This window comes from Aythya ferina, assembly GCF_964211825.1.
Source record: "Aythya ferina genome assembly, chromosome: 26".
Lineage (NCBI taxonomy): Eukaryota > Metazoa > Chordata > Aves > Anseriformes > Anatidae > Aythya > Aythya ferina.
Window position 1 is genome coordinate 4,279,503 of NC_140324.1, and position 26,504 is coordinate 4,306,006.

Sequence of the window (26,504 nt, forward strand, 5' to 3'; positions counted from 1 at the left end):
TCTGTCTGCAGATTGGTTTATTTCTAGCAGCACCTTTGCCATGAGAGTTGTGGCACAAAAACATGGTCCAGGCCTGGCCTCCAAGTACTTGCACGCTAAATACAAGAGACGTTCAAGAAAGTGACTGATTCCAGTTCCGAAATCTATAAGCACATCTGCTCCAGGTTAAGACAATACAACTGCAACCATGAAAATTACCCCTGCCCCGCCTTTCCCTCAGCCTCCCCAAATTCCTGGGTAATAACATGTTTAACTGTTTTCCCTGTGAGCTCTGCGCAACAACTGCATGTGTAGATTTTGCAAATTAAGCTGTCGTGATGTGACCCAGATCTGATAGGAGTTTCCTTTACATCATCCTCAACACTTCCGTTGCCATAACAAAAGGCAACTCTCCTTTCTGTGCAGCGAATTACTCGCTCACAGGGAAACAAACTGTTGTTCTCCTAATAACATTCCTCTGCTGCATAAATTGTATGAAATAATTTGATGAAAATGATGGTAATGGCATCTCGGAGGACACAATACACTTTACATAAGAGTCTCCTCTACAAGACCTTGGACTCCTCACAAAGAGCGCTCCCCGTGCTCTAGGGGAGGCGAAAGGCCCTGCGGAGGGACAGCCAGAGCTGACATCACCCAAAAGCAGTTGGAGATCTCAGCAAGTGGACAGTCATTTGGCAATGGCAGACAGCTTAAAATATCTGTCAGGTTTGCAGGATGGAGTAAGAACTAATGATTTTACAAATTAAATTAGGAATTGCTAAAGGGAATACCCAAATGCGGTATTTAATGTTTCAGGATTTTTTGTTCCTTGTTACTGCATCACGGTGATGCCCAGAGAGAAAGGGGGCTGGGAACTAGTGACAGGTATCCTACAAGTATGGGGGTGTAAACATGAGTTAAGGTTTTATTCATGCTTTTATTCATTCCTCTGGATTAGAACCTAGTTACCCTAAAGAAAGCAGAGGCACCTTCTACCTTCCACTCATCAAAATTTAAGGCTAAATGAAAGTCTAGCAATCCTAAGCCATACCTGTGTTAAAGGACGAATCGAAACCCAGTGCCGAAAAGGGATGATGTCTGTATCAGGCAGGGCAGCCCCCACCCCAGTGTCAATAACTTGCTGTGAAAAGTCCAGAAGCTATTGCAGAACATCTAGTGAGTTAGAGTGATGCTGATAAACTTCAGCCCTTCCTGAATAGTAACTTCACGTGAGCTTCTTACCTTCTGGAGTGAAAAGTGCAAGAAGAAGAGGAAATTCTCAAAAAAAAAAAAAAAAAAAAGAGAGAAAAGTCTCCCAAAGAATATTGCGGCAGCATAAAGCTTACAAAGTGGTGAGGAGAAAACAAACAAGAGAAGGGATGGGAAAAGCTATGGGTGGGATCCCAGTGGAAGAGAAGAGCAGGACAAGCAGGAGAGGGGCACAGAGATCCTCTGGAGCCGGGGAGTTTGCAGGGTGATGGTGTGAGACCCCACCAAGCGAGAGGAGGGCAAGCTGGAGAAGTCAGGAAGGGCCCAGGGCATGAAGTCAGCCTGTAGGTGTCAGAGCCTGCAAAGGCAGATTTGGGATGTGGGGGATCCTGCTTAAAAGGAATATCATTTCTACTTCAACAGTCAGTGGAAGTTTCTGTGCCTGGTGGTTCTGAGAAGTCTCAGATGCTTGCACACCCAGCGGCTGGGAAAGGCAGGGCCCGTCCTGCACTCATGGAAAATGTGACATTGTGCTGACACTGGTGGAAATGCTCCGTGCTGCTGGCGCTAAGGCAGAGCCGCTGCCTCCACAGTCAGCTGCGCCTCGTGTCTGCAAAGCAAACGGAGCTCAGCCTGGGGCAGGTATTAGCTGCACTAAGATTTGTCTTCACACCTGCTGGCTTGCAGCTGAAGAACTCCCTGGAGCTCCTGGAACAGAGCGAAATGTAAGCCCCATTATGAAGATGCCATTTCCCTCCCAAAGTCTGTTCTTCCAGGCCTCAAAGATGTATGTTTGGGGCAGGGCAGGTCGTGTTTGTACCCTCCCTCAAAGCTTTAAAATCCCTAACCTGCTCTCCTTACATCTTCAGGGTTCAGAGCCCGGAAGAAAAGCGTGCCTGCTCCCAGGAGATGGTCTATTGCACAACGAATAGCTTTCAAACCAAATTGTTACCCCACAGGGCAGGGATCACACGACTTAAAGAGATGTTAACAAGCCGTGACAAACCTCTGGCATTAGAATTTTCATGCAAGCTGTTCTGCATCTAAAGCAGTCACTAAAGATCACACAGCATCTGAAAAATGAAGGCTACGGCAAGGCCTAACCTCTCTCTGCTCCACTCCAGAGACCTGGCCATAGGAAGCGGGGCTGCGATTTGCACACTATCTGAACCTGATTATGTCTAATTTTTTGCATACAGAGCATGGAAAGGATCCTGGTTGAGGCATGGAAAATATGTGGCCACATGAGTCATTCTGTAATGGTTCATAAATCCTGAGAGAATCACAAAAGCAAAACATCTAACATTGCATCTTCCCTGTCCCTGCCAGTGGAACCCCACCTCTCGACACGCTCGGCACAAGGATGTGGGAATATGGTGAAAGCAAAGGAAATAGGATCATTTTCTCCTCGGAATAGAGGAATCTCATCAAACAGCAGCCAGCCTCAGATTTGCAACCTTCACAGAAGAGGCCATTCATAAGCTGAGGAGAAAGAACTGAACTCCTCCTCGGGTTGCCAAACCAAATTTACAATTCCTACTGCCCGGGCTCCAGCTTCTGTCTTTACCTCCTTGCAGAGCCAGGCAGGGGACTGGAGAGCAACAGCCTAAAAACCAGCAGCCTCTCAAGCTCTGACCTCCTGCCCACCCTCTGATTATTGGGAAGTGGCCCTAATGGAGCTCATACACAGATGATGGGAGAGTATTTGGGACTTTCACAGTGATGTTTGCAAGGCAGAGCATGAAAGGGACTTACACTCTCAAAGTTAGAGGATGGGGGACCAGCCAAAAATCTTGTTACAGTCCTAAAGGCTAAGGCAATACCTGCCAGTGCAAAGGGTCCTTCTTACAACTCTATGAGAGTCACCATCTCCATGCAAGCAGCAGGTACGTGGCAGCAGCACGCTGCTGCTCCAGGCTGCTAGCTAAAAAGGAGTGCTCTGCTCTTCTGGGGGTTTAGCGGGTGGAGGCTGCACATCTCTAGAAAAAAACACAGCTTTTCTTGGGCAAGAGTGAGTGAAATTCTCCATTATCTGCCCAACAGCAGAGGCTTCCTGAGGACCCTTGTCAGGCCCCTTTCCTGCTGGATGGAGCTGCTCTCCATTGTCCTGGGGGTTTATCAGTGGCAGCAGCACGTCTCACGTCTCCGTCCAGCCCTGGGATCTTGCCCCTTATCGCTTGGATGTTACGGCACCCCAGGCTGGTGCGTGCTACTGCTGCTGCTTTCAAGTGCAAACAGATCCGATGCACGGGGCTTTTAATTAACCTCCGCAGCCAGCTCAAGAAGGAAGGTGCAGTTCATTTCCCTGTCTGCCCTGGAAGCAGGAGCAGAAATACAGAAATTGAAGAACTCTGAAAGGCCCAGCCTTATCTGGAGAATGCAAGACAGCTACTAAAAGCCCTGAACTGTCACAAAATGAGGCTGTAAGAGCCTTGTGTAATCCCTAGGAGCTTGGGAGGTTTGTTTGGATCTGCAGCTCCCCAGTACTTCATTTATGTTTATGTGAGGGGACGATGTCTTCCCAACTTGTTGGGTTAGTGTGGGAAAAGACCTGGAACATGCAGAGCTACTTGGAGTGGAAGGACACTGGCTGCAGGAGCTCAGAGGCATTTCGATTACATGCCACACCAAATGCAAAATGCATCAGATGTGACATTTTTTATTTTCAGGAATATTCTGGAGCAGGAGGGAAGCCCAAAATGAGTCACTTGGGCTCTGACAATGAGACACAGTCCCCTTGGACCTGGATACGTGCATCCATCCTGGTCCCGTGGCTGCCACTGGAGCTACATCACTGCTTGGACTCTAGGGACTGCAGGGATGTCGTGACAACCCCCATAGGCCTCCAGCTTCGCAGGATGAGCCTGGTGCTTCCGTGCGTTAAGGACTGCGAGAAGGAAATGCGTAAGCACAGTCACTGCACGCCTGCCTTTCCCACACAGCTGTGAGCCCAGCAGCTCCCTGGTTGCCACACCAGAATGGGGACCTCCAGGAACAGATGGCTGTCACCCCAGCTCGTGCTCTGCTGTGCCTTTTGGGGACTCTGCCTGGCCTTTCCAGACTACGACGGTGAGTACACATCTTTGGGTGAAAAATTGTTTCTTAAAGTACTGGATACTTGGTAGGTGCCTTCATGAGATCCCTGAAAACTCATTTGTGTCATGTTACCACAGGGGTGCATGCTCTAACTGAGATTGACACATCCTCATGTTAGAGCAGGAGGTAATAAAAGATGCTTATGAAAGGGAAAGAAAGGGGGTGAATTGGATTCTTTTGAAAGCTGGGCAGAGGAAGCACTGTGTTTCCCCAGGCCTGTTGATAATTGCACGCCATAGCAATCGTTTGTGAGCGGTGGGACACCATCAAACAGCAGTTGTGTAAGTTTTCAGTAAGGTCGCTGCTGGTTACCCTTGCACACCTAACTCTGTCAGACAGTTTTTTCTACCCATGGCACAGCAGCACTTTAGAGAATACTCTTGCCACTAGGTACCCCATCATAAAACGCAAAACCTTAGCGTTTGGTGTAAGCATCATGTATCCTGCCTGTCCTGCAAAATGCTAGCATTTGCATGCAAGTAACAGGCTGTGTTTGCACCGACAGATTACTCTCAGAATGTCACCAACGAGCAGGTAGCGACACCAGAGATCACGCCGTGTCCCCGAGCCATCCCAGGAGAAAAGATAACGATAAACAACATCACGTACCTGTTGATACACAATGCCACCCGCTCTCAGCTGAACAGCGTGGTCACCGTGCGGCTCATCCCCTGCCTCTACACCCTCGTCTTCCTCGTGGGGCTGCCTTCAAACGGGCTGGCCCTGTGGGTCCTGGCTACCAGGGCCGAGAAGCTGACCTCCACTGTCTTCCTGATGAACTTGGCTGCAGCAGACCTGCTGCTCATCTTGGTGCTGCCCTTCAAGATTTTCTACTATTTCCTGGGGAACAACTGGCCCTTTGGGGAAGGCCTGTGCCGGGTCACCACGGCTTTCTTCTACGGGAACATGTACTGCTCAGTGCTGCTGCTCACGTGCATCAGTGTCGACCGGTACCTGGCTGTGGTGCATCCTTTTTTCTCCCGTTCTTTCCGCACCCCTGCCTTTGCTGCCTGTACCTGCACCGCCATCTGGCTCTGCGTTGCTGTCCTCACCCTGCCCCTGACCCTGCAGCAGCAGTCGTACCCCCTGTACAGAGCAAACAACACTCTGTGCCACGACGTTCTCCCCAGGCACGAGGACGACGGGTATTATTTCTACTATTTCATCTGCCTCATTGCCTGTGCTTTCCTTGCTCCTCTGGTGGTGATGCTGTTCAGCTACTGCTCAGTACTACGAGCCCTCCTGGACAACGGCAAGCGGTACGCCTACTCCATGAAGCTCACAGCTCTCGTGCTGTTCACACTCGTGGCCTTCTACACACCCAGCAACGTTCTCCTCCTTGTTCATTACTCCAGCTATCATTCCAAGCTGTACGGTAACCTGTATATCAGCTACATGGTGAGCCTGGCCATCAGCACCTTTAACAGCTGTGCCGACCCCTTTGTCTACTACTACGTCTCTGAAGATTTCCGGGATAAGGTGAGGAGGAGATTCTTCAACCACAGCAAAAAAACCACCACGTCCTTAAAAACCTCCAAAGAAACTCTCCCTCAGAAAAGTTCCAAGGATTTGCTTGTATAAACCTCCAGCCCAGCTCCCTGCTCCCAAGGCACTCACAATATACAGTGGGGATAAGACAAAGCCAGTGAGTGCTGAGATTTCACAGGTTTCATCCAGAGCAGCAAGCAGTACGTCCCAGTAGGCAAGTCCTGGTAAGGAAGAGCCACGTTCTTCTGTCTGCATAACTGAGACCAAATAAACCTAGGCCACAGCATTCCTTGAAAACTGTGGAGTCCAGATAAGATGTGGGGTGCTGAACGGGAATAGATCTGTTACTGGGACACTGCACGTACTTTCTCACCTGGTCTTCTATTGCCAGGGATGCTTTTGCTAACACACCTCAGTCTGCTTCTCCTAATACACGTTGCAAGCTGGTTGTTATCTGCTTTCTATTTCCTTTTCTGCTATCGGCTTTCTCGCTGTCTTTGAACACACAGTCCTTTTACCTAAAACTGAAAAAGAACAGGTGTTTGGCAAAATCAAATTTCTCAACATTCCAAAAGCACTAAGGAGGTACTTTTGTGGAAGGTATTCTCCTGAAATAAAATACTCCTCTGGCAGGAGAATGTACAGTGCTAGCTTTTCTACCAATTACATTCTTGGCTTGACTAGTGAACAAATGTACACCACCATAGTAATGCCAGCCCATTGTTGGTAATAAGTGTAAAAAGTCCTGTTCATTCATCCTCAAGTTGCTCGACCTCCATGACTGCTCTGAGGCAAAGACTGGTTTATGTCTCTTGAAGGGAAATATTCAGGAAGGAATTGAGCAAACCCTCACTCTAGAAACTCATTGCTGCTTTTGCTTAATGACACATGCAATTGAGACCTTGCATTTATGAACCAAGCTTGTTGCTCAATCCTGGAACATGTGGCAAATTTGACAAAATAGAGCCAGCTCATCTCGGGGAATAACCCAGTGAGGCACAAAGGTAGAAAATGAGTGATCAACTTCCTTAGAGGTCCTGAATTCTTCAGTTTTACGGGTAAAGGCATGACTTCTGTGATCTATGATCAAACAAGCTTACAGCCTACAACGTGAATAAAGAGAGACAAACAGAATTGTTTTAAAATCAGTTTTTAATAAAATATTTATTATAATCTAAAACAAACCCTTTTCTGGACTCAGACTTGCTAAGATGTGTGTCAACAAAATGCAAATGATCATAGAACTGTTTGCGTTTACATGTACGTGCAGGGGTGAAATGCAGGTGAAAAACTAGAGCCCATCTCCTACAGGTGCAGCAGTGCACGCACAGAGAACACGCCAGCTACTGAGCACAGGAGATGTGGTGGAGCCAGGCTGCAAGCCAAGACTACTGTCACCCAGTCAGAAATAGCAAGTACTGCAAAAACAACAACAAAAAAAACAACCAACAAACTGAGCTGAGGTTTTCCAAATAGATCATCTATCCGCAATAATGAAAACCAGGTTACTCTGCATTAAATATCAATAATCAGTGTCAGCAAAGCAAGTGCTGTTGTTTCAATGATGCTATTCAAACAAACTGAACATTCTTCTGATATTTGTTTCCTACTGAGGCTGATTAAGGAGGGAAAGAGGCAAGGCCAAAACACTTGGACAGGAAAGGACAAGGGAACTATTGCTTTAAAATAAATACCATGGTAATGATTACTCTGCATAATGTACAGTTACAAATATATAAATATTAATTTCATTGAAAGGATTGCAAGCAAAAATCACTGATAACTAGCACTGCTGTAGCTATTCAGTAACATAACTCGATGTATGTAGGAATTTGTGTCTTACAAACCCACCAGCACTTTTCTCCTTTTGCAGTGAGGGACCATCAGAGAAAGGAAAGGAGAAGCATCTCTCTGACAGAGGGAGGCAAATATCTCTAAGCCACAAACAATTCAAAGCCCAAAGAAGCAGAAGCTCTGCTTTTCTTCAGTAATACTGAGTCTGATACGGCTATGTTGTGTCAAGTGGTCCTCCTGGATCTAGCCCTAAAAAGTTTGCGTATTACATCTAGGACTTTGAAGAATGGAAGGAAAATAGTTCTTTGTTTTCCCTGGATAAGAATTACTGATGATAACAAGAAACAGGAACAACAAACTGGGGACAGGGGAAAGCTGTTGACCAGCAGCTGGGGTGGAGAGGACAGAGACCTGCTCCATTACTACTGTAACAAGGGAGAAAAGGCAAACAGGTGTGTATTTATAGGTTCCTTTATTTGATTCCTTAAATCAAATGACTGATTTTTAAGTTTAGAAAGGAGCTAGTTTGGTGGCAGGAGTGAGGGGAGGCAGAGGCTGCCAATATGTACTTAAGGAACACAGGAAGAAGAGACAATGGACTAATAATTTCCCTGAAAGCTGTGAAGCAGCAACCCAAGCTTCAGGATACAGAAAACCTGGCACACGACCTCACGTGCAGCATCCCATTTAGAACTGCCTTTGCTGAAGGACACTGAGGCTGCTGTGCCTCTGCCTGCTAGGGGTCCAGGACTCTGTCAGTTCTTCTAGGGATAAAACAGAAGCAAGACTCCCCTGCCTCAAACAGGTGAGTGCTCTGGCACACAGCGAGCCCACAGACCAAAGCTATGATTGATAGACTGGCACCAAGGAGAGATGTAGCTGGCAGTAATGAGGAAATGTTTGCATGTTGAATTAGCAGATTACATGTAACAGAGACTGAGGAAAATGAAGGAAGTCATCTTTAATACTAAACTGAATCTCCCTACCTTCTTCTTCTTGTGCCCAGTGGTGACACTGTCTGACTGCCCAAGGATCTATGAGAGGATGAAGCAATACGAAATTACTTAGAATATCTATCTAAAAGCATTAAATGGATGAGACAGGGAAACTAAAGCCAGAAGGGGACAGAGGACAGGAGGCTGAAGAACCCTGAGCACAGGTCCCATCTTCTGTGGGAAGCCACTCACACAGACATTATCGGGGTGACCAAATGTCTCATTCTCCAGCCTTGAAGCATTAAACAGCTGAGGCTGGAACCAGCAAACAGCAGGGTTTGTATTGTGCAGCTTTGATATTTAGAAAAGGGAAAAAAAAGAAACAACAAAACAACCTCTTGTTGCAGCTCATACTAGGTCTGTTATTTACCCAGGGAATAAATATTGACTCAGGCCTGTGTGTGTACACAATAGCAAGCATCTGCCAGGCCAGTTGCTTACAGGAGATGGAATTTAGTTTAAAGGCATTTATTTACCTGCCAGACAGGAATGCAGCCGCCAGTGCTTCTGCTGTGCAGTGGGGACACAGTGAGGACGTGGTCTGTTCATACACACTGAAGAGACGTGGCAAAAAACTCTGCTGAGAAGCAGTGGGTGCATACGGGCAACAGCCACGTCAAGATGCTGTGAGGAGAGCTCACAGCAGCCACGAAGGAAGGCTTGGTAACTTTCCAACAAAGCAGTTCTGAAATTTCTGAGAACTTCAAGACCCAGACCTTCCTCGTGTCAGTTACATTCTGCAAATATCTAGCCCCAGACAAAAAGGACTGGAAACTCCAAATGCCCAACTTCTGGGATACCTCCTGTTTTGTCCCCATGTAGACAGCTTTCTGGAATAAAATTGCTTTTATTCTGGAATGGAATGTCTATACTGGGATATATTCTTGTCAGGGTTCCTGTGTAAACAAGCCCTAAAAATGAATGGAGCTGGGCTTTTTCCTGTTTCCATTCACCAATAAACACCCTCAAAAGGAGTTTCCACCCCACTCCGGGTCCTTGTAACAATAGACGTGGGAAGATAAAATATTAACACTATTTTGCAACAGGCAATTGCATCTAACTCCTCCAAAGAGAACAATGCTGCTCCAGGCAGGAAGGGAAACCAAAAACTCTTGGCTCATGCACTTTTGGAAATAAAGCTTTTGTTTTTAGTTTTACCACATTGCTTGGGGCAGGTCAGTCTAAGGGAGTCCAGTCTCTGTGACACCAGTGATTTATACTGGCAAGCAGGCCCAGGGCCTATGCATAGATTACCATATCCAGAAAAAAAAAAAAAAAAATCATTGTATAGGAATGCTGGTGGGAGCAAGATAAAAGTGATTGGTGAAGTCAGGCGAGCATTTAAAAGGACTGTGCCTCGGGTCAGTTCATGTCAGGGTTACAAGGAGGAAAGGGGCTGCAGAGCTGAGAAGGCTGCAAGCAAACCTCATCAGCACATAGTGCAAAATGAAGAGGGCTCACCCACCAGATCCTGGTCACTGCTATGGCTAGCAAACTCCCCACCTGAAGCTTTTCAGCCCTGTCTGACAGTGGATTTGAGTTTTCTCTTGTGAAATAGACCTCCCAACATCTTTCCTGAACATGGAGGCATTAGGACAGTTTTTCTTCTTGTAAGACATAATTGTGGGTACAGTAGACTTATAGGCTAGAGAAGATGATTAGCCTCTTGCTATGTCATAATTAGCAAAACATACTGATTTTTATTATAATAATTTGCGAGAAAACTCCTCAGCCATCCTTCCTCAAACAGCAGTTCAGCTAAGCACGAGGCCTGGACTTAGCTTCTAAATGTAGCTAGGAAATGGCATTTGCAGTATCCTGATAATAGAGAAAACATTCTGAAAAGGTCTATAAGTTTGAATTCCAGCCCCTATTTTTCTCACCTAGAGGGCACAGCATATTGGCCTCCCATCCTTGGAAGTACTCCTAGGAGGATGCACAAAAGGCAGGAAAATTGACAGAAGAATAATGCTGAGTGTCCCCCTTAGCGCTCCAGATCCACCCCCATGGGGCAGCAAAGCCTACAGTTCTGAGGGCATCAGGAAGTAGTCATCATTCGGTTTCTGTTCTGCAGCAGGTCGTCTGTTGGAACAAACTCATACAGGAGTTGATTCTGAGCTTCTTCTCTTTATTTAAATTATGTATTTCTGTTGAAAAGAGAACATAACGAAAAAAGTCACTTTCCCCTTACGTATCTTTGTGAAACATCACTGAGGCAGGGCAGAGAAAAACTTAAAAGCTGCTAGGAATGGAGACATCCAGGCCGTGAAGACTTGGATGCTGTCCCAGTGAGATCTTTTTCCTGGTGATTCCTTGCTAAAGAGGCTAGCGAGTCGCTTGTAAGAATGCCCATTTTGAGGAATCGAGTACATTTGACCCAACACATGAATTAGTAAATTATAACTCACAAACCCCCACATTCAGGGCTCACCATTCTACTGTGGTCACTACTTCCTGAATCTTGTCCACTTTTAACGTGCTTGCTGTCGTCAGCTCTGCCACAATCTCAAAAACGTCAGCTTCAGAGGCATAGGGGTCCGGGTCGTATTCATAGGAATAATATGACAGATCTGACTGTGGTGGAGGGCCTTCCTCTGCTGGAAAGGAAACCATAGTCTCAGCTTGTGCTTTATCCAAAGAAACTGCATTTCATCATTGCATATTGCATCACAGAGAGAATGGGAATGACATTAAAGGGAAGGAATAGTAAGAAGGGAGGCAAAACAGGAGCTAAATCAGTGTCTTACAGTGAAAAGGAGGCTACACATGTCAATAGCCCAGTGCATGCATGCTTAGATTCACATATAGGTAGAAAAGCTGCTATAAATGGGAATTTTTGATTTCCCATTCTGAAAACTGGATGCTGTAAAAAAAAAAAAAATAAATAAAAGGAATCACAGTGCCAGGCAATTTGAAAAATCTCTAGATCTCATTTTACAGCATCTAATTTTAGGCATTAACTGAGATGATTAATTTGGGAAGCAGTTCACCCTACGATCTATATACAGTCAAGATAAAAGGCAGCTATCTTTGGGAATACCAGGTGTCACAGGTGTGTTACACTGCACTCTGAAAATACCTCATCTGTGATGTCAGAGATACCTTGCACCGCACCCTGAAAATACTTCATCTTTCACTAAGTCATAAGCTGAGTAGTAGCCGAGCTGTGTCTGCCTCAGTACAGTCTCATACCACCGAGGAACTTCCAGCATTTAAGACAGGAACAGGCAGAAATGGGTACTTCTCCCCCATGCATTCACTCCAGCCCATACTAAGACATGGGCAGGTTGCTCACACAGTGCGCATCCCTCTCAAAGTGGCTGTGCCTCTCGGTGGGTGACTGCCCGCTGTCTGGAGGGTAAGACTGCAAGACAAAACTTCTAGGAATATCAATAGGTCCCTGTTTCCTAAGCTGTTCCTTGAGCCAGCTCAGCTGTTCATCTTGCCTGTTTGCTTTCTATATACACTGCTCTAATCCAAACCAAAGCAATCACCGAAACATCGTTGTTGCAGGGAGGAGAAGTCCCCCTCATAAAAGCTTGCTTTATTTAAGGAGAACACTTGTCAAGGCCTTTGAAAACATTTGTTCTCTAGAAATAAAATATCTGAAGGCTTCCCTGTTGCCTCCCACATCCTCCCAGCAACAGGCTCAGCCCTAGGCAAGGGAATGCTTGCCTGAAAGCAGAGTTAGTCTGTGTTCACTTCTTCTTGGCCTTCTCCACGTGAGAACCTGCCAGATCATGAAGTTGTTCTACGAATGGATGATTGCTGTCCACCAGGGACAGAATTAACATCACAGACCTCACTCTTCCTAGGAATGCAGGACTGGAGTCAAAGCAAAGATGAAAGGCCGACATTTCCTGCTGCATACAAACCACTCCCCCATCTCCAAATGTTTGCGCCTAAGCCAATGTTTGCTGAACACCGATGGGGTGAAAGGAAAAGTGGCCCATTGCCAGTTCAATCAATCCTGAAAGAACAGCGCTCCTGTGAACAGTGTGCCCGCCAGGGAGTGTTGCAGGATGACTCCATCTAGAAGCAGAGCTCCCTCTGACATTCTAGTGATGGTGGATGGGAGAGAGTTTATTTAGTTATTTATTTAAAATAATGACACCAAATTAAAGAATCATAATACCACCAAGAATCTGCTTCCAGCTCCTGGACCTTCTAACTGCTGGAGCAAAACTGTACAAATAACATGGCTCCAGCTGCAGGGAGAAGGCTGAGGGGTCAAACAGCATGGAGCTGGGTGGGCTGTGCTCAGAGCAGCGCAGAGTGAGACACTACAGCACTACTGACACCACTAAGTGCTGCTGTGCCACACTTTGATATCGCTTTTCCATCAAATACCTGCAGAATCACAATGTTACTGTGATATCAACATACCTTCCAGCCCCATCAGCTATACATTTAGCATTTTTGATTGACAATTTCAAATACAGGCAATTTCAGAGGAACATTAAAGATCTATGGAAGCAATTGAAGGAGCACTGCACCAGGGAGGTGGTATCAGAGCTACTGAGGATCCCTTAGGCTCTGAAATCCACCCATAATTTTGTAGCCTAGTGTGACAAGTCTGAGGAAAAACACAGACAGAAAGGCATAGTCCACTTGGCAACCAAACTCCTGCTCCAGGAGCTTTCATTCCAAATAAATGTGACTGGAACAGGCTGTGAAAAAACACAGGCAGAGCCACAATGCTTAGAGGCAAAGGTGAGTCCATGCTACTCATGAAGAGCCTGCTCCATCTCTGAGTCTCACTAGTTCACCTGTGAGAATGAACAGTTGAGGAAGAGGATTTGGTCATGAGTGCCTCCCCTTGGCTTTCACTTCTGTTGAGTCCCGTTACCCTATGCTCTTCTCACTAAATCAAGAGAATATTTCTGAAGCTGCAAAGAAAACCTACACATCTGTACAAAAAAAGGTTATAGTTTTAAGGACAAACCCTCAGCCTTCTTCCTCACTTGCTGCAACATCTGCTGCAGCCTTGTGAAAAGCGGTTCAGAATGCTTTGACAACAGCTAGGTGCCACAAGAAGCACTGCATCCTGACTTTTCAGGATAGCCACATATGATTACTCATCTTGAATAGCATAACTTATAAGCTGTTGTTTATTCTAGCAAACTCACTGGGGTATATGGAACTATACTGCAGGTCTGTCTGCCAGAGTGAGCCCAAACACATTATGAAGTTCCCCACTGTTTGCTGGAAGGAAGCTGGCTCTCATTGTTTCCATTGCTGGGGTAACATAGACAAGAGCTAACAATGAACGCATCAATCAAACCGAGCTGAGCCTGCACAAGTCATATGGCAAATAGAGAAGGATTTCAGACAATATAAACACCACGAGGTTCTGCACGAAAATGGTATTTCCTGAAGATTAGCACACTGAGGCAGTTCCATCAACCTGCCCTAACCTTGATTTGGCTCCCGGAGTTTTGCATCCTTTAAGGAAATCACAAATTTAGACATGGCTCATCAGAACTTTCACTAGAAACCCAGAGCACCTGAGTCGACTTAAACCAATCACATGCTTCAATGCTAACAAACCAGTGAGCCCAAATGAGACCCACGTATAAGGAGGGATTCATTCATTTGTTAAACTTTGATTCATGTACCGTGTGGTTGACCTGAGAGGAGGCCAGAGGATTAATGAAAATCACATGCTGGGCGCTTTTCCTGATGCAGGATTTAGTCTGTTTTATTTTTGAATGCTCACTCTGCCATAGCTGCTCAGACAGCTCATTTCAGAAGAGTATCAGCCTTCCAGGAGACTCTCTGCTTTAGCACTCACAGATCCTAGAATGCAGCAAGCTCATACCATTTGTGAGCACTTTAACATATCCTCATGGCATACATGTGGTTATTAATCTAATGCGCATACAAATGCCACACACACACAATTTGAATTGCCATTTTTGATCTTATTGATAGCCTGAGACAACACTACCTTTGTCTGTTTAAAACAGAAAACAGAGGGATATTTTTCTTAGATGTTTCAGTACAGATTAGTTCAGAAACACTGTTCTGAAAACGTTTGCATTGTGGACTATTGTCAAGTTCAACATTTTTTCCCCCAGATAACCATATTCATATCAAATATGTATTTGAAAAACAATATAATGGCAGTCTCATTTTGTAGACCAGCAACAAAACACTTACTATGAACTTGCATACCAACAACATCCTACAGAGCAGTTTGGGAATGCTGCTTTATAGGGTTCAGATTGCAAACTGTTTCCATGCTGGGTACATTGCATTTGCACAGAATAAAAGACAACAAGCATTCATTTTAGTTACTCTGACAGACAGCAAACTGATATATATTCGCATTAAGTTCTGAAACAAAGGGAAAGAAAATAGGAAAGGCATTAAAACACTTTAAGACTGGATGACCTACAGATATAGCCCTAACAGACTATTCACCATGCTTTTACACCTTAAGAATAACACCCATCAACTTCCACAGAGCAGAGGGGTAAAGAACAGGACAGCCTATCTCATACTGGACACATGAAGCCTGAACTTTGGTGCACAAGAAGGATATGGGAAGGCATGGAGACTTCTCTTGAAGAACTAACTTGTTTTTACCAATTTGTTGGGAGAGTTAGAGGCCAGGGGAAAATTAATGAGTGGAAAGCAGCCAGGAAAAATCTAGTCCAGTTTATTTACTAGAAACAGCATGAAACAAACTATTCTATTGACCCTCCACTGCTTCTTGGTGAGATTTATTGTGAGCCAGGAGCAAGTTTGACATGAGTCTTGGAAAAAAATGTATGAATATAAGCACCAAATAAAATGAGCAGCCAAATTCCTGGCTACTCCATCTACTGACCTTAAAATTTTTGCTCACTAAGGCCTTTATTCCAAACAGCAGCTCTGAAAGAATCAGGACTGCCAGCTCAATTTTTACACAGAACTATGAACAGAAGTTGATCCACCTGGATTCTAGTTTTTGCAATGGTTTTGTCTGTTGTCATGTACTGCTCAGTTGTTTGTTGAGACATATTACATCAGCCTGGTTTCAAATAGGATCTTTCTAGGTTGATATTAAAGAAAAGATTGAAGTATTACTCAAATATTCCAAGGCTGAGAAAACAGGATGGTCACTTGCAAGATTTAGGCAACTGTTCATAGAAATGGGCATGTGCACTGAATACAGCAGGTATCATGCAAGAATTGCTGAAAGGACTGCAACACAGTCTGAAGCCAAATGCTTATCACCCTATATTTCCTTGATGGCTTCATTTTTTCTGATTTCTTAATGTTCTGTTGTTTCTAAAAGATACAGGTATTCAGTATCTTTATTTAAATGTGCTTAGGAGTTATGTATACTTTAGTATAATGATAGGATAAGCTTTAAACTTTTTAAAGAAAAAAAGCCTTGGATACATGCAAAGGTACCTGCTGGAATTTGTTGTACACTAGGTTGCTCAGCCGTGTGGGAAAGCGTCTCCCTTTCTTCTGGCAAATTCTTGGCTGTAAGTAGAAAAGAAAAGTGTATTGGTCATAAAATTTGTTAATGACTCTTTAGAAAATGTCTCCATTTAAGGAGGTGATATACTCAGTTCAGGTATACCAAACAGCACATCTTGAAAGCCCATGTAGAACCTCCAAAGTATGTTAAAATTCACGGACGGTATTTGTTACCTAGGATTATTCACTGCAAATAAGCAGTATTACCAAATTTTCTCAGGTTCATTAAGATTGGTAAAGCATGTATTTGTGATATCAGAAAATCCAGTTCTGAGCTAAGCAGGTAGGTAGCTGCTCTTAGAAGTTAGTCTCCTGCAGTATGGGTAGCAAAATACAACAAAGGAGGTTTTGAAGTCTCTTTTCCCTACCGCACACAAGTAATTATCGTTTGCTCAGATGAAGATTTGTAGCATTCCCTAGCTAGGTTGTAAGAGAAAAAGGGAGTTGAATGAAACCTACATGTAGAACATTGCGACATGGGGATCTGTTCTATCCTTGTATTATTCCTGCATGATGCTACTTCCATTTGGCAATGGTTTTGGTAAATCTGCCCATCTGATCCACACACAGGCTCCCCATCATAGCCACAGTCTCGTGAACACATACATTGCTCAAAATACTCATCCTCCAAGCAGCCAAAAATATTATTGCATGGTCCAGAGTGAAAAAATCCTGAAAAGTAAATGAAAACATATCATAAATTCAAATTCAGTCAAACATCCAAAGGAATATTTTTACATAGCATGGGGGAAAGAGAAATAAGAAAACTGCTGCCCTATCTCTCATGTAAGTTTTCATGTTGAATTCTCTAAGACTTCTCATAGAAATTACAAACTTAGTGGACTAAAATGCTCTGGGAAGAAAGCTGCAGCAGACTGCAGGTACAGGATAATGCAACTCTCCCACAGTTTGGATGACATACAGGATAGGAAGGAAACTGTAGATTCTGGAAAAAGTTATTCCTGTCTCTGACAAGTGAAATTGTTTGATCTTCCTACAATTAATTGACAAACTCTACCACAAGATATTTTACAGGAAGAAAACCAAACTGCACTTAAAATAAGTTTTTACTTTTACATTTATTAACTTCTCACTTTTCACAGGTATGTCCAGGTTTATACATTATATCTTGCCTCTGAAGCAAGTAATAATAGTCACTGGTGACTGGAAAGCAGACTACCTTGGTCTGTTTCATTGTCATAACTTTTATACTGCTATCACACACACATCTGTAAACCTTCTATTAACACAGATACCAAAATAGAACATTTTTCTAAATATCATTTTGAGTTCTCCTCTAACTAATTCCTAGACATTATGTCTGCAGGTTCCATTTTTTTTTTTTTTTTTTTTTTTTAAATCTAAGCTTTGGTGCAACTTACCAACCCACTGGCTAGCTGAGCTCTCTACCTCATTGCACGTTGGCCCATCGCAGAGCTCCCGAGCCAAGGGACTGTTTTCACTCACATTGTAAAAACGAGTTGCTTCAAAAGCTGCAGGCCAGAAAGAATGAGAAATCACAATTAAGTCTTATGGTTAGAGCCCTAATGCTGGCAAAAATCAAAAGGAAATCAGGCACATACCTGGCTCATAGTAATCATACACTTTGATAGGAACCGGAGCGGTTTTCCCAACTATATACTCTCTGAAAGCTTGAAACTTTACACAGGTCATGCACTGGCTAGGAATCTGCATGAAATGATGTAAAAGACTCATTGTAACAAAAACTACACTGTAAGTGAAGAGAGACAAATAAATGCAGCATGGGCCCCTAATATAACACACTGTGCTGGACGCTTGGTGAAAATGAAGGTATCTCCAATACCAGGTACTAACACTGCCTCTTTTATGCTTTGATTTCCAACCAAAACCATGCTTGCCTACGTGAAAAGATACTCAAGCAACCAGCCAGTTAAAGCTGCATCATAATCCTCATCTGCAAGGGACTATCAACAGCAATACACAGTATCTCTGCCCTACCAACTGGCCATTTGCCTTTCATTGAAAAGCAACATAATTGTAAGAACAAAATTCATTACCTCGTCAAAATAAAAAAGGACTTTTCTTCCATCAACTTCATATCTTTTTAATCCAATTTGCTTGTTCATCAATAACTGGGGAAAAAATGAACAGGTTTAGGTTCATCTCATTTTATAGAAAACAGTTTGAAAGAAGAAAGATTTCAGACTACTTAAAAAAAAAAAAAAAAAAAAGCATGGTCAGATGCTAAAACCCAGGGATTTCTTCTGCTGGAGATAGATGTTTCAGGAAGAGAGGGGAAATGCAAAGAGGATTGAAGTTGCTGTCAGAAAACTGAGGAAAAAATTGTCTGTGTTCTTTTTTTCTGATCTGATGAGGAACGCTTACAAGGTGCACCATGCTGGGTGTTCTTCCTAGTCCCTGGGGAGAGGGGTACATTTATTTCCTCAGACTATGCCTGACATGTCATCCATAATCTAATTGAATAGCTCCCAGATTGTTTTCAGTACCAAGGCTCAAGCAAGACCTCAGAGGCACCAAAACACTCAGTAAAAGTCTCTTATTTACACTCTCTCAGACCACCACTGCTGGATCACACTGATTATTAAAGACCCCCCTTCTCCCACCAGCTGAAAAATCCAAAACATTCTTCTGCCAGGAAAATTAATCCTTACATTTGAAAAGAGCAGCCATTTGAAAGAGCCCTTGGCATCCTCCCTTTTGAGGGATGGGGTCAGGCCAGGCCTTCACTACCTATCTTTCCTCCCTGTGAGGCCCAGGGATTTGTAATACACATTGTACATAATACTTGCAGAATACATCTACCCATTTTTTTTTTTTATTATTATTTTATTATTTTGGTTATTGGGACAACCTGTATATCCAAGGTGCATTAGAACAAGGTGTAAGAGTACTTCCCACATCTGGAGTGCTATCGTCCGTAATCTACCCCAGCCATTTTTAGACATGTTGTAGATCACCTCCTCATGCTAACTGCAGGTCAGCAGATCATGAACACAGTGAAACAAGAGCACTTGTTTATGGAAATACTGCACCACCTCAGAGAACGCAGTAACCATCTTCCTGGAACAGAATGCTAATGAATGTCCCGTGAACCATAAATAAATCTGATATAATTCTATGAAGCTTTGTCTTTTTTTTTTCCCCCCTCTAAGTTTCCATAAGAGTTACTTCTGTGATTTTCCACATTTGGACAAATAACATCTTGATATTACAATGGCTAGCATGCTCCATGTACTTGATCGATTGATCAGTCCTTTCTGCTTTGATAAATTGTATTCAGAATACATCTATTATGTGAGAAACATTTAATTCAGAAACTGTGGAAGATGATGGCCTGTGGAAAAGGACTCTTGAGTTTTAATCCCTTTTTTAATAAATAAATAAATAAATGTTCCTAAGCTATTGTGAGATCCTAGAATGAAAACTCTGTGGAAAGGAAGACGAAGAATTATTGTCATGTATTAGAATGAACAGCATCAAGCAAAAACTATTCCTACTGAAATTTGCCCGAACCTGCTACCAACAGCTTTAACTGTGAATTTTTTCAGGGTAGTGCTTCCAGTTGTAAAACCTTGCACACAGCTTCCTGCTATTACTGTAACAAGCAAAGGAACATGTGTTTAAGTCACACACAATATGGAAAGGGCCAATTTAATTTGTCCTTATAATTTTAGGGGCCTGGTGGTGGCTGTTATTACTCAGCAGTAGATGGCTGCAGACAGTCCTTTTATGAGGGCTTGGAGAGGCTGGCGCCACCGGGAAATGCTCAGCTCAGCTAAAGTTGCATTTTTCTGGTGAAGCTTGATATATACCAGCCTGTGGTGACCTCCTGACCTTGTCGACACCCAGCATTATTAGAAGGATTTGTGGCTGCACAGCCAGGGGGGCTGCCATCAATGCACAGAGTATTCATTAACCATCACTGCCCCGGAGCTGCACGTGGGTCCGCTCTGTGCACACTGCTCTCTTGTGAGGGCAAACAACAAACAAGGAAATCTGATTTACAGCCTCGCCCCTCCTCACCAAGAACAGAGGAAAGGGCTAGGGTAACAAGAAAATGCAGCAACAGGAATGATGGGGCTTACCTCTGCTGAAGCTGGTGGCCAAAATACAAAACTAGTAACATATCATCAGTAGGTGCATGACTTTGATACAGTTTTGATAGCCAAAAATCAAACTATACAGGTTATTTGCATCTTCACTGACTACCCAACCCATATGCTTGAGCTTTGTCCCTAATTTTCGATGCAAAGGATTTCTGCGGTAAGAAGGATGGAATTCAACTTTTCAAGGGGAACATCGCTGCCAAGTTAGCAAAATTTTCTTCTGCCCAAAGTCAGTAATTCACTTTTAGTTAAGGAAATGGACTGCCCAGTACTGAATCCCAATTGCAGAACCAAGCCACCTGTTACTGTGTGCCCTGAGACCCTAACAGATGGGGTTACACTGGGACTTTTGCTTCTCTACTCACAGATGCAGAACGTGAGATTCAGAGGGGCGGGCAGATGACACAAGGGAAAGCACAACCAACTCATCTGCTCAGTGCTAGAGAAAGCCTGTTCTTGCTTAATGTGCTGGAGAGTTCATTCAGCTGTGAGAAAACAACTCTTCTGCAGCTTTCTTATTTATTTATTAACCCTTTGACTGCTTCCATCCAGGCCAGGAAGAGGGATATGACAGGACATAAAAAGGGCATGAAGCTGACACAATGCTTCCCAGACACTGACACATTATCTGACACAAGCAGTATGGTGAGTCTCCTGCTCCAGTTTCACTATGCTCACTGTTAGTTTCTGATTTGGAAGTGCTGACCAGCACCTGGTCAAGGAGCTAGCAATGCTAAAACACCAGGAAGATGATGATGAATGTGATGCAAGCATCTTTAAAGCCAGGAAAAAACAAACATCAAAGGCAGGGGGGTGTCACAGAGTCCAAGGCTTATGGCAACGTACTGGAAGGCAAAGAATAGAGGCATTGCAAACAGAAGGGTTTTGAAGCATGCAACACTGGAGAACCAGAATTAGGGTTTCCTTGCAGAGCATATATCCTAATACTCATCTCAATCCCAGCTGCCTTCAGTGCTTCTTCTGCTTAGAGCACACACAGCTTGCCCTGAACACAGGTTAGTGTAAATCATCAGACACCGCACAGGAGCAATTGCTGCATGCGGCAGCCTTTTAGTGGTAACTAAATACAAAATAAGGATGTTTGATTTACAAGTCTTTACCTGGAACACCTATCAGGACCAGCAATGTAAACAAGCCTCATGCCACAGCACAGCTGTCTTGGCATAAAGGAAAAAAAAGTTCAAGGACTTGAAATCGTAAAATCACAGAATATCCTGAGTTGGAAGGGACTCACAAGGATCATCGAGTCCAACTCCTGGCTCCACACAGGACTACCTAAAAATCAAACCATATGTCGGAGCTTTGTCCAAATGCTTCTTGAACTCCGGCAGCTCGGTGCTGTGACCACTGCCCTGGGGACCTGTCCCAGTGCTCAACCACCTCTGGGTGCAGAACACCTTTTCCTAACACCCAGCCTGACCCTCCCCTGTCCCAGCTACATGCTGTCCCCTCGAGTCCTGTCACTGTCCCCAGAGAGCAGAGCTCAGCACCTGCCCCTCTGCTCCCCTGTGAGGGAGCTGCAGGCCGCCCTGAGGCCTCCCCTCAGCCTGCTCTGCTCAGGGCTGAACAAACCACAAGAACTCAGCCACTCCTCACACATCTTCCCCTCTAGAGCATCTTTGGAGCCCTCCTTTGACAGTTTATGTCCTTCTTACATTGCAGTGCCCAAAGCTGTACACAGTGGTTGAGGTGAGGCTACACCAGGCAGGGCAGAGCAGGACAATGCCTTCCCTCAACGGGCCAGCAATGCCACCGGGCGTAGGGGAGGCCAGGGCACACTGCTGCTGCCTCAGTTTCCACTAGCCAGTGACCAGAACCCTCAGCTCCCTTCCTGCAGGGCTGCTCTCCAGCCTCTCATCCCCCTGACTGTACAGAGATGGCAGAATCTCTGCAGTTCCTTGTGACACGAGAAAACACGGGGCCCCTCTCAGGACTCTCAGCCTAGAGACTTACTCTGTCCCCTGCTGAAACCAGTAAGAGACACTCACCCAGTACAGCCTGGACAATGGTAACTCCTAGTTCTGGAATTTCTTCTTAGCCCATTTCAGCAATAGGGAATTGTTACTTAACCTAACCATTTTTCTCTTCTGTAATCAAAACCCCTTTTCACTCTTTGCTTCAACTAGTTTCCTCCTTTTACTCTGCTGATAAAACTTTCCATGGATTTAACACTATGAAGACATCCTGTCATTCTGCTCCTGTCCCGTTTTGAGATCTCTGGTCCTGAGCCAGGTTTCCATCCATATTTTCTCTGCCATTATTTACGTAAATTACTGTGAAAGAGAATTTATTTGAAAGCAGTACAAACAACTGTCATGCTAGCACTTCAGCAGGAGGAGATAAAATAGTAACCAAAACCACTACAGGCCCCTCAATTTCCTCCTTTTTCTTACCACAAGGATACTGGGGGAAATCTTACTGGTGGTCTTGCCTCATCTGAATAGCCATATATATTTCTTGCACCATTTGTTGCATGTGAGAGAATATCAGACTCAAACATCAACATGCAAATAAAAATCAATATATTTCACATGTATGCATTTGAAGGTAAATCAGAGAATTTTTGATATGCAGCTTGTGAATGGACTTAAACTTTGATATTTCTTTTGACAGTAATAATTTCCTATCTGATCAACATACATCTCTGTACGGAAGTATTCCAACCACAGCTCCCTAATACTGAAAGGGCCCAATTCTCTTCTCAGGGACTAATGGACAGATTTCTCTGGTTTTGCTGATAGCTCTAGGAGACTGACAGCAAGCTTTTGATATGGATTATAAACCCCCAAGGAAGAAAACATCTATCTCATATTGTCCAAGAAAAAGCAACCGTGTTTGTAAGAAATTAGCCAAATGAAGTGAGATCCTAGAGAAGACAACACAATGTGCACTTTTCCACTGAACTAGGATGTCAAATTAAAGTGCCTGGTCTTCACTATGATTCTACTTTAAATTTCCCTCTCTCCCCTGCCTTCCTGTATAATGAAGATAAGGTTATTACAGGAAGAAATCTTTTTAAAACAAAATACTTTTTTAGCTTTTTACCAGTTCTCAAGGATGCAGTTTAGTTCCTTTTTACACCTCTTCAGTTACACAGTCCTTAAAAACTAAGTCCTTAAATATTTGCAGCATAGAAAAAACACAAGTGAATACGCTGTAATGCCTTAACAAAATATAAAGCAAAGCTAAAGATTACAGTTCATCTCCCCTAGAGGGCTGGCTGGGTAAGAGGCACATTCTGTCCACCTCAGTTTGGCTTGCAATAAACATGATGTTCTCCCAGAAGAAAAAAAAAAGGCAAAAAATTCCAAGACACAGAGCCTCCAAAGAAATGGAATCCAGATGTTGGAGATAACACAGCCCACTAAGAAGCCATAAACAGCTCCTGTTAGTGCACATTTTCACTTCAGCATTTCCAAATGGGTCTCATTTAATTACTGTGCTCTGTGCTTAGTAATAAACTTTCATTTTACTGTGTTCGGTAAATTTGTTAATCTTGCTCAGAACATCTGTTTACTCATTTCAGATAAATATTTTTTGACGTGTGAAATCTCCTGCCCCCAATTTTAATTGCATCTTTTCAGACAGTGCTCTAAGAGACAACAGCATTTACTTCCTATTGCTCCCTACCAATTACAGAGCCCGGTTCCAGTCCAAGACCATGTCTTGCACTCTCATTACAACATCTTACCTGCTCTAGGCTCTCAATGTCTGCACGAAACCCAGAGAACAATGGCACTTCCAAGACCGCCATGTTAGAGGATCCAGAATGCAGCCATCTTCCCATAAGAATAAAAAGAGAGAGAACAAAAATGAACTCAGGATCCAAGATAACAAATGGTACACGGACAACTCAGAATGGAGCATAACTGAAAATAGCTTCAGAGAAAAAAATACACACAACACAAAGTGTCTACTCTTCTTTGAAGAATTTGTTGAAAGCCATAGACTACACAGTTTAAACAAAATCCTCTTTTCTGCTTTTATTCAACAAAAATTATGGATACAGTTACAGGAGATGTCCAGGTGAATGGCAGAAAATCAGAAGGAAAGATGTAGTCTCCTGTGAGGCCACTTACCTTATTTTTCAGTTAATCCCTGAGAGAATGTACTTTGGTAAAAGGGAATAATCTTTTGGGAAAAAAAAGAAGCTTCTGTGCTTCTTAAGTGGAGGGCTGCAAATGGATTGTGGTGTAAAAAAATATTTCCCAATACAAGGTGGAAGTCATTCCACCCTGGTATTTCGTAAATGGCCATTTCCCTCCAGCATCTAATTGACACAGAGAAGTGTCTTTGCTAATGAGTCACCAGCCTCACTCTCTAGTTAATAGTGTCAAGGAATTCACTGCCTATATCATCTTGTGTAACATCAGTGAGGACTCCAAAACACTGGAATCCGGAGTTGTTACTACTGAAGTATGTGTTAAAAACACACGAGGGGGTGGGGGGACATTGAAAGAAATTTGATTTGGTCTATTTGAAAAGACTTCAATTTTTTTGCAGCATGGCAGAAGAGTCAAAATCGTAACAAGAAAGCTCCTGCTAATTCCAGAACAATGCCCCCTTTTTCTCTGTATTCGCATACAGTCCACTGTCAACTATCCCTCCCTTGGCAGCTTACCTGTTGGCTGATTAGTTGCACCACAGGCACAAAGACAATAAGCTTTGACCCTAGAGGGCTTATTTAGCTCACAGCCAGCAGCAGTGAGAAATACAGCACACAGCTTCCAGGACCAAAGTTGCCAAATCTGGCTCCTGCAGGGCTACTTGGATGCCTCTGTTTGGATACCTCCACAGCTAGGGTGGGTTTGTGAGTTTGTTGAAGCAGTGCACAGAGCCAGCCTGGATATAATGCTGCACCCAAGCTCATATGCCCACAGTGGCATTGGATGGTTTGTGGACTCCAGTTGGCTCCAGTTCAGAGCTAAGTCCCCCATAGAGACCTTAAGCCTTTTTGATCCTGAGCTAACTCCATGCACCATACGCCCTAAGATATCCTACAGTATCCCTTCACCTGCAATCACAAAATCACAACCTTCTCTTTTTCATACTTCTCCCCTCCCCAACTCTTCTTTACAGAAAAACATCCCAAGGACTTAATTGAGCGTGACAACTCTTAAAAACTATTACATTATGAGCAGCACTCTAGCTCAACATATTTCCACCATCATCCTTAGATGCACTCCTCTGTTCACATTGCCTGAATGAGATGATGAAGGAGTTAAAAGATCATCATTACAGGAAGAAGGGGAGGAAAGGGAAGATTTCATTTGCTTTTGTTTTCTTTCCAAGCAATCAATCTCCTCGGACTGGGCTTCCTCTCAAATTTCTGTCTTTGCTCCAGCAATTCCCAGGGCAGAAAGTTTCAGAAATAACAACAGAAAGGTTGTGTTGATGCAGGGCAGCCTCCTTAGTTACAAGCATCTTTAAGGGATTGACAAGACTTTCTAAGCCTCTTTCCAATACCAGCTGTGGTGCTGAGGCAGAGGGGGGAAGAGTATGAGAAGGTGGTACTGTTACACACAGCGAGAAAGACTGCAGCAAACTTTTGGATGATGAGTTTGAATTGCTTATCGCTGGCTGTTGTTAATGAAGGAAGGAAGAATTCAACCAGCCCAAGAAATGCCTGACCCAGGATTTCACAGGCTTGTAGCAATCAGAGGCAATGCATCTGCCAGCAACATAGCCATGTGAGGAAGGGACAAGTGTGTTGACAGAGATAAGATCACATCTTTGCCTGGAGCCACTGCAGCTAACTGTTTTCAGAACTGTAGTCTCTGTAGGGTTTCATATCTGTAGGAAGGAAGGAAACAGAAACTGATAGGGGAGCAAAACTTTTCAATTTCTTTGAATTACATCCAAGCTGCTTGCTTGAGTTCTGCCATCTGAATGCAGTGATGTTGCAGCCCCACCACCTGCCACACTCCTGGTCACAGATATACAGAGTGATTCTGAAACCATCCCATTGGGAATGGTTTCTTCTGTGGCACTGTAGGATGCTGTAAGCCCTCTCTATTTACTTTGGTTGTGGCTTTCCCTCTTTTGGGCAAACTTTCCAACAACCTCCTTCAAAACTAAAACATTTTGTAAAGAGATCAGCATCTCCTGATAACTGCAGCAGCACTGGCATGTTTAACCAGAACATGTGTAAGTGGATTGAATACATGACAAACTATTCTTGCTGTTCTCTTTTTGTCTATACGCAAGCTGTTTTCTCGTAATACCTTTTGTTTCCTATTCTGTAAAAAGAGATGTAAAACTGCTAACGTCATTGCAAAGTGTTTTGAGATCTAGCAATGATGCTTCTGGAGCTTTACTTTGGGATGCAGACTGG

At 43.8% G+C, this 26,504-nt stretch overlaps 2 protein-coding genes across 5 annotated transcripts in view; one reads left to right on the forward strand and one right to left on the reverse strand.

The window, feature by feature from the left end:
* Window positions 1–3,806: 3,806 nt before the first annotated feature.
* Window positions 3,807–6,959, forward strand: F2RL3 (F2R like thrombin or trypsin receptor 3). Its single transcript, XM_084498821.1, has 2 exons — window positions 3,807–4,260; window positions 4,793–6,959. The coding sequence occupies exons 1-2, from the start codon at window positions 4,170–4,172 to the stop codon at window positions 5,866–5,868; spliced, it is 1,167 nt and encodes a 388-aa protein (XP_084354947.1). The 5' UTR covers window positions 3,807–4,169; the 3' UTR covers window positions 5,869–6,959.
* The window catches only part of CPAMD8 (C3 and PZP like alpha-2-macroglobulin domain containing 8), a gene marked incomplete at its 3' end in the record, with an annotated part of 53,269 nt that continues 33,674 nt past the window's right edge, over window positions 6,910–26,504 (reverse strand). For 2 of the 4 annotated variants that reach the window (XM_084498818.1, XM_084498817.1), the window contains exons 36-43: window positions 23,862–23,949; window positions 18,080–18,154; window positions 17,624–17,729; window positions 17,423–17,533; window positions 16,500–16,712; window positions 15,969–16,043; window positions 10,996–11,161; window positions 6,910–10,711 (exon numbers count right to left, since the gene is read on the reverse strand). In XM_084498818.1, coding sequence (XP_084354944.1) covers window position 10,711; window positions 10,996–11,161; window positions 15,969–16,043; window positions 16,500–16,712; window positions 17,423–17,533; window positions 17,624–17,729; window positions 18,080–18,154; window positions 23,862–23,949 — 835 coding nt within the window. Of the gene's footprint in view, window positions 10,712–10,991; window positions 11,162–15,968; window positions 16,044–16,499; window positions 16,713–17,422; window positions 17,534–17,623; window positions 17,730–18,079; window positions 18,155–23,861; window positions 23,950–26,504 lie in introns of those variants that run through there. The other 2 variants (XM_084498819.1, XM_084498820.1) reach the window with 2 other exon arrangements.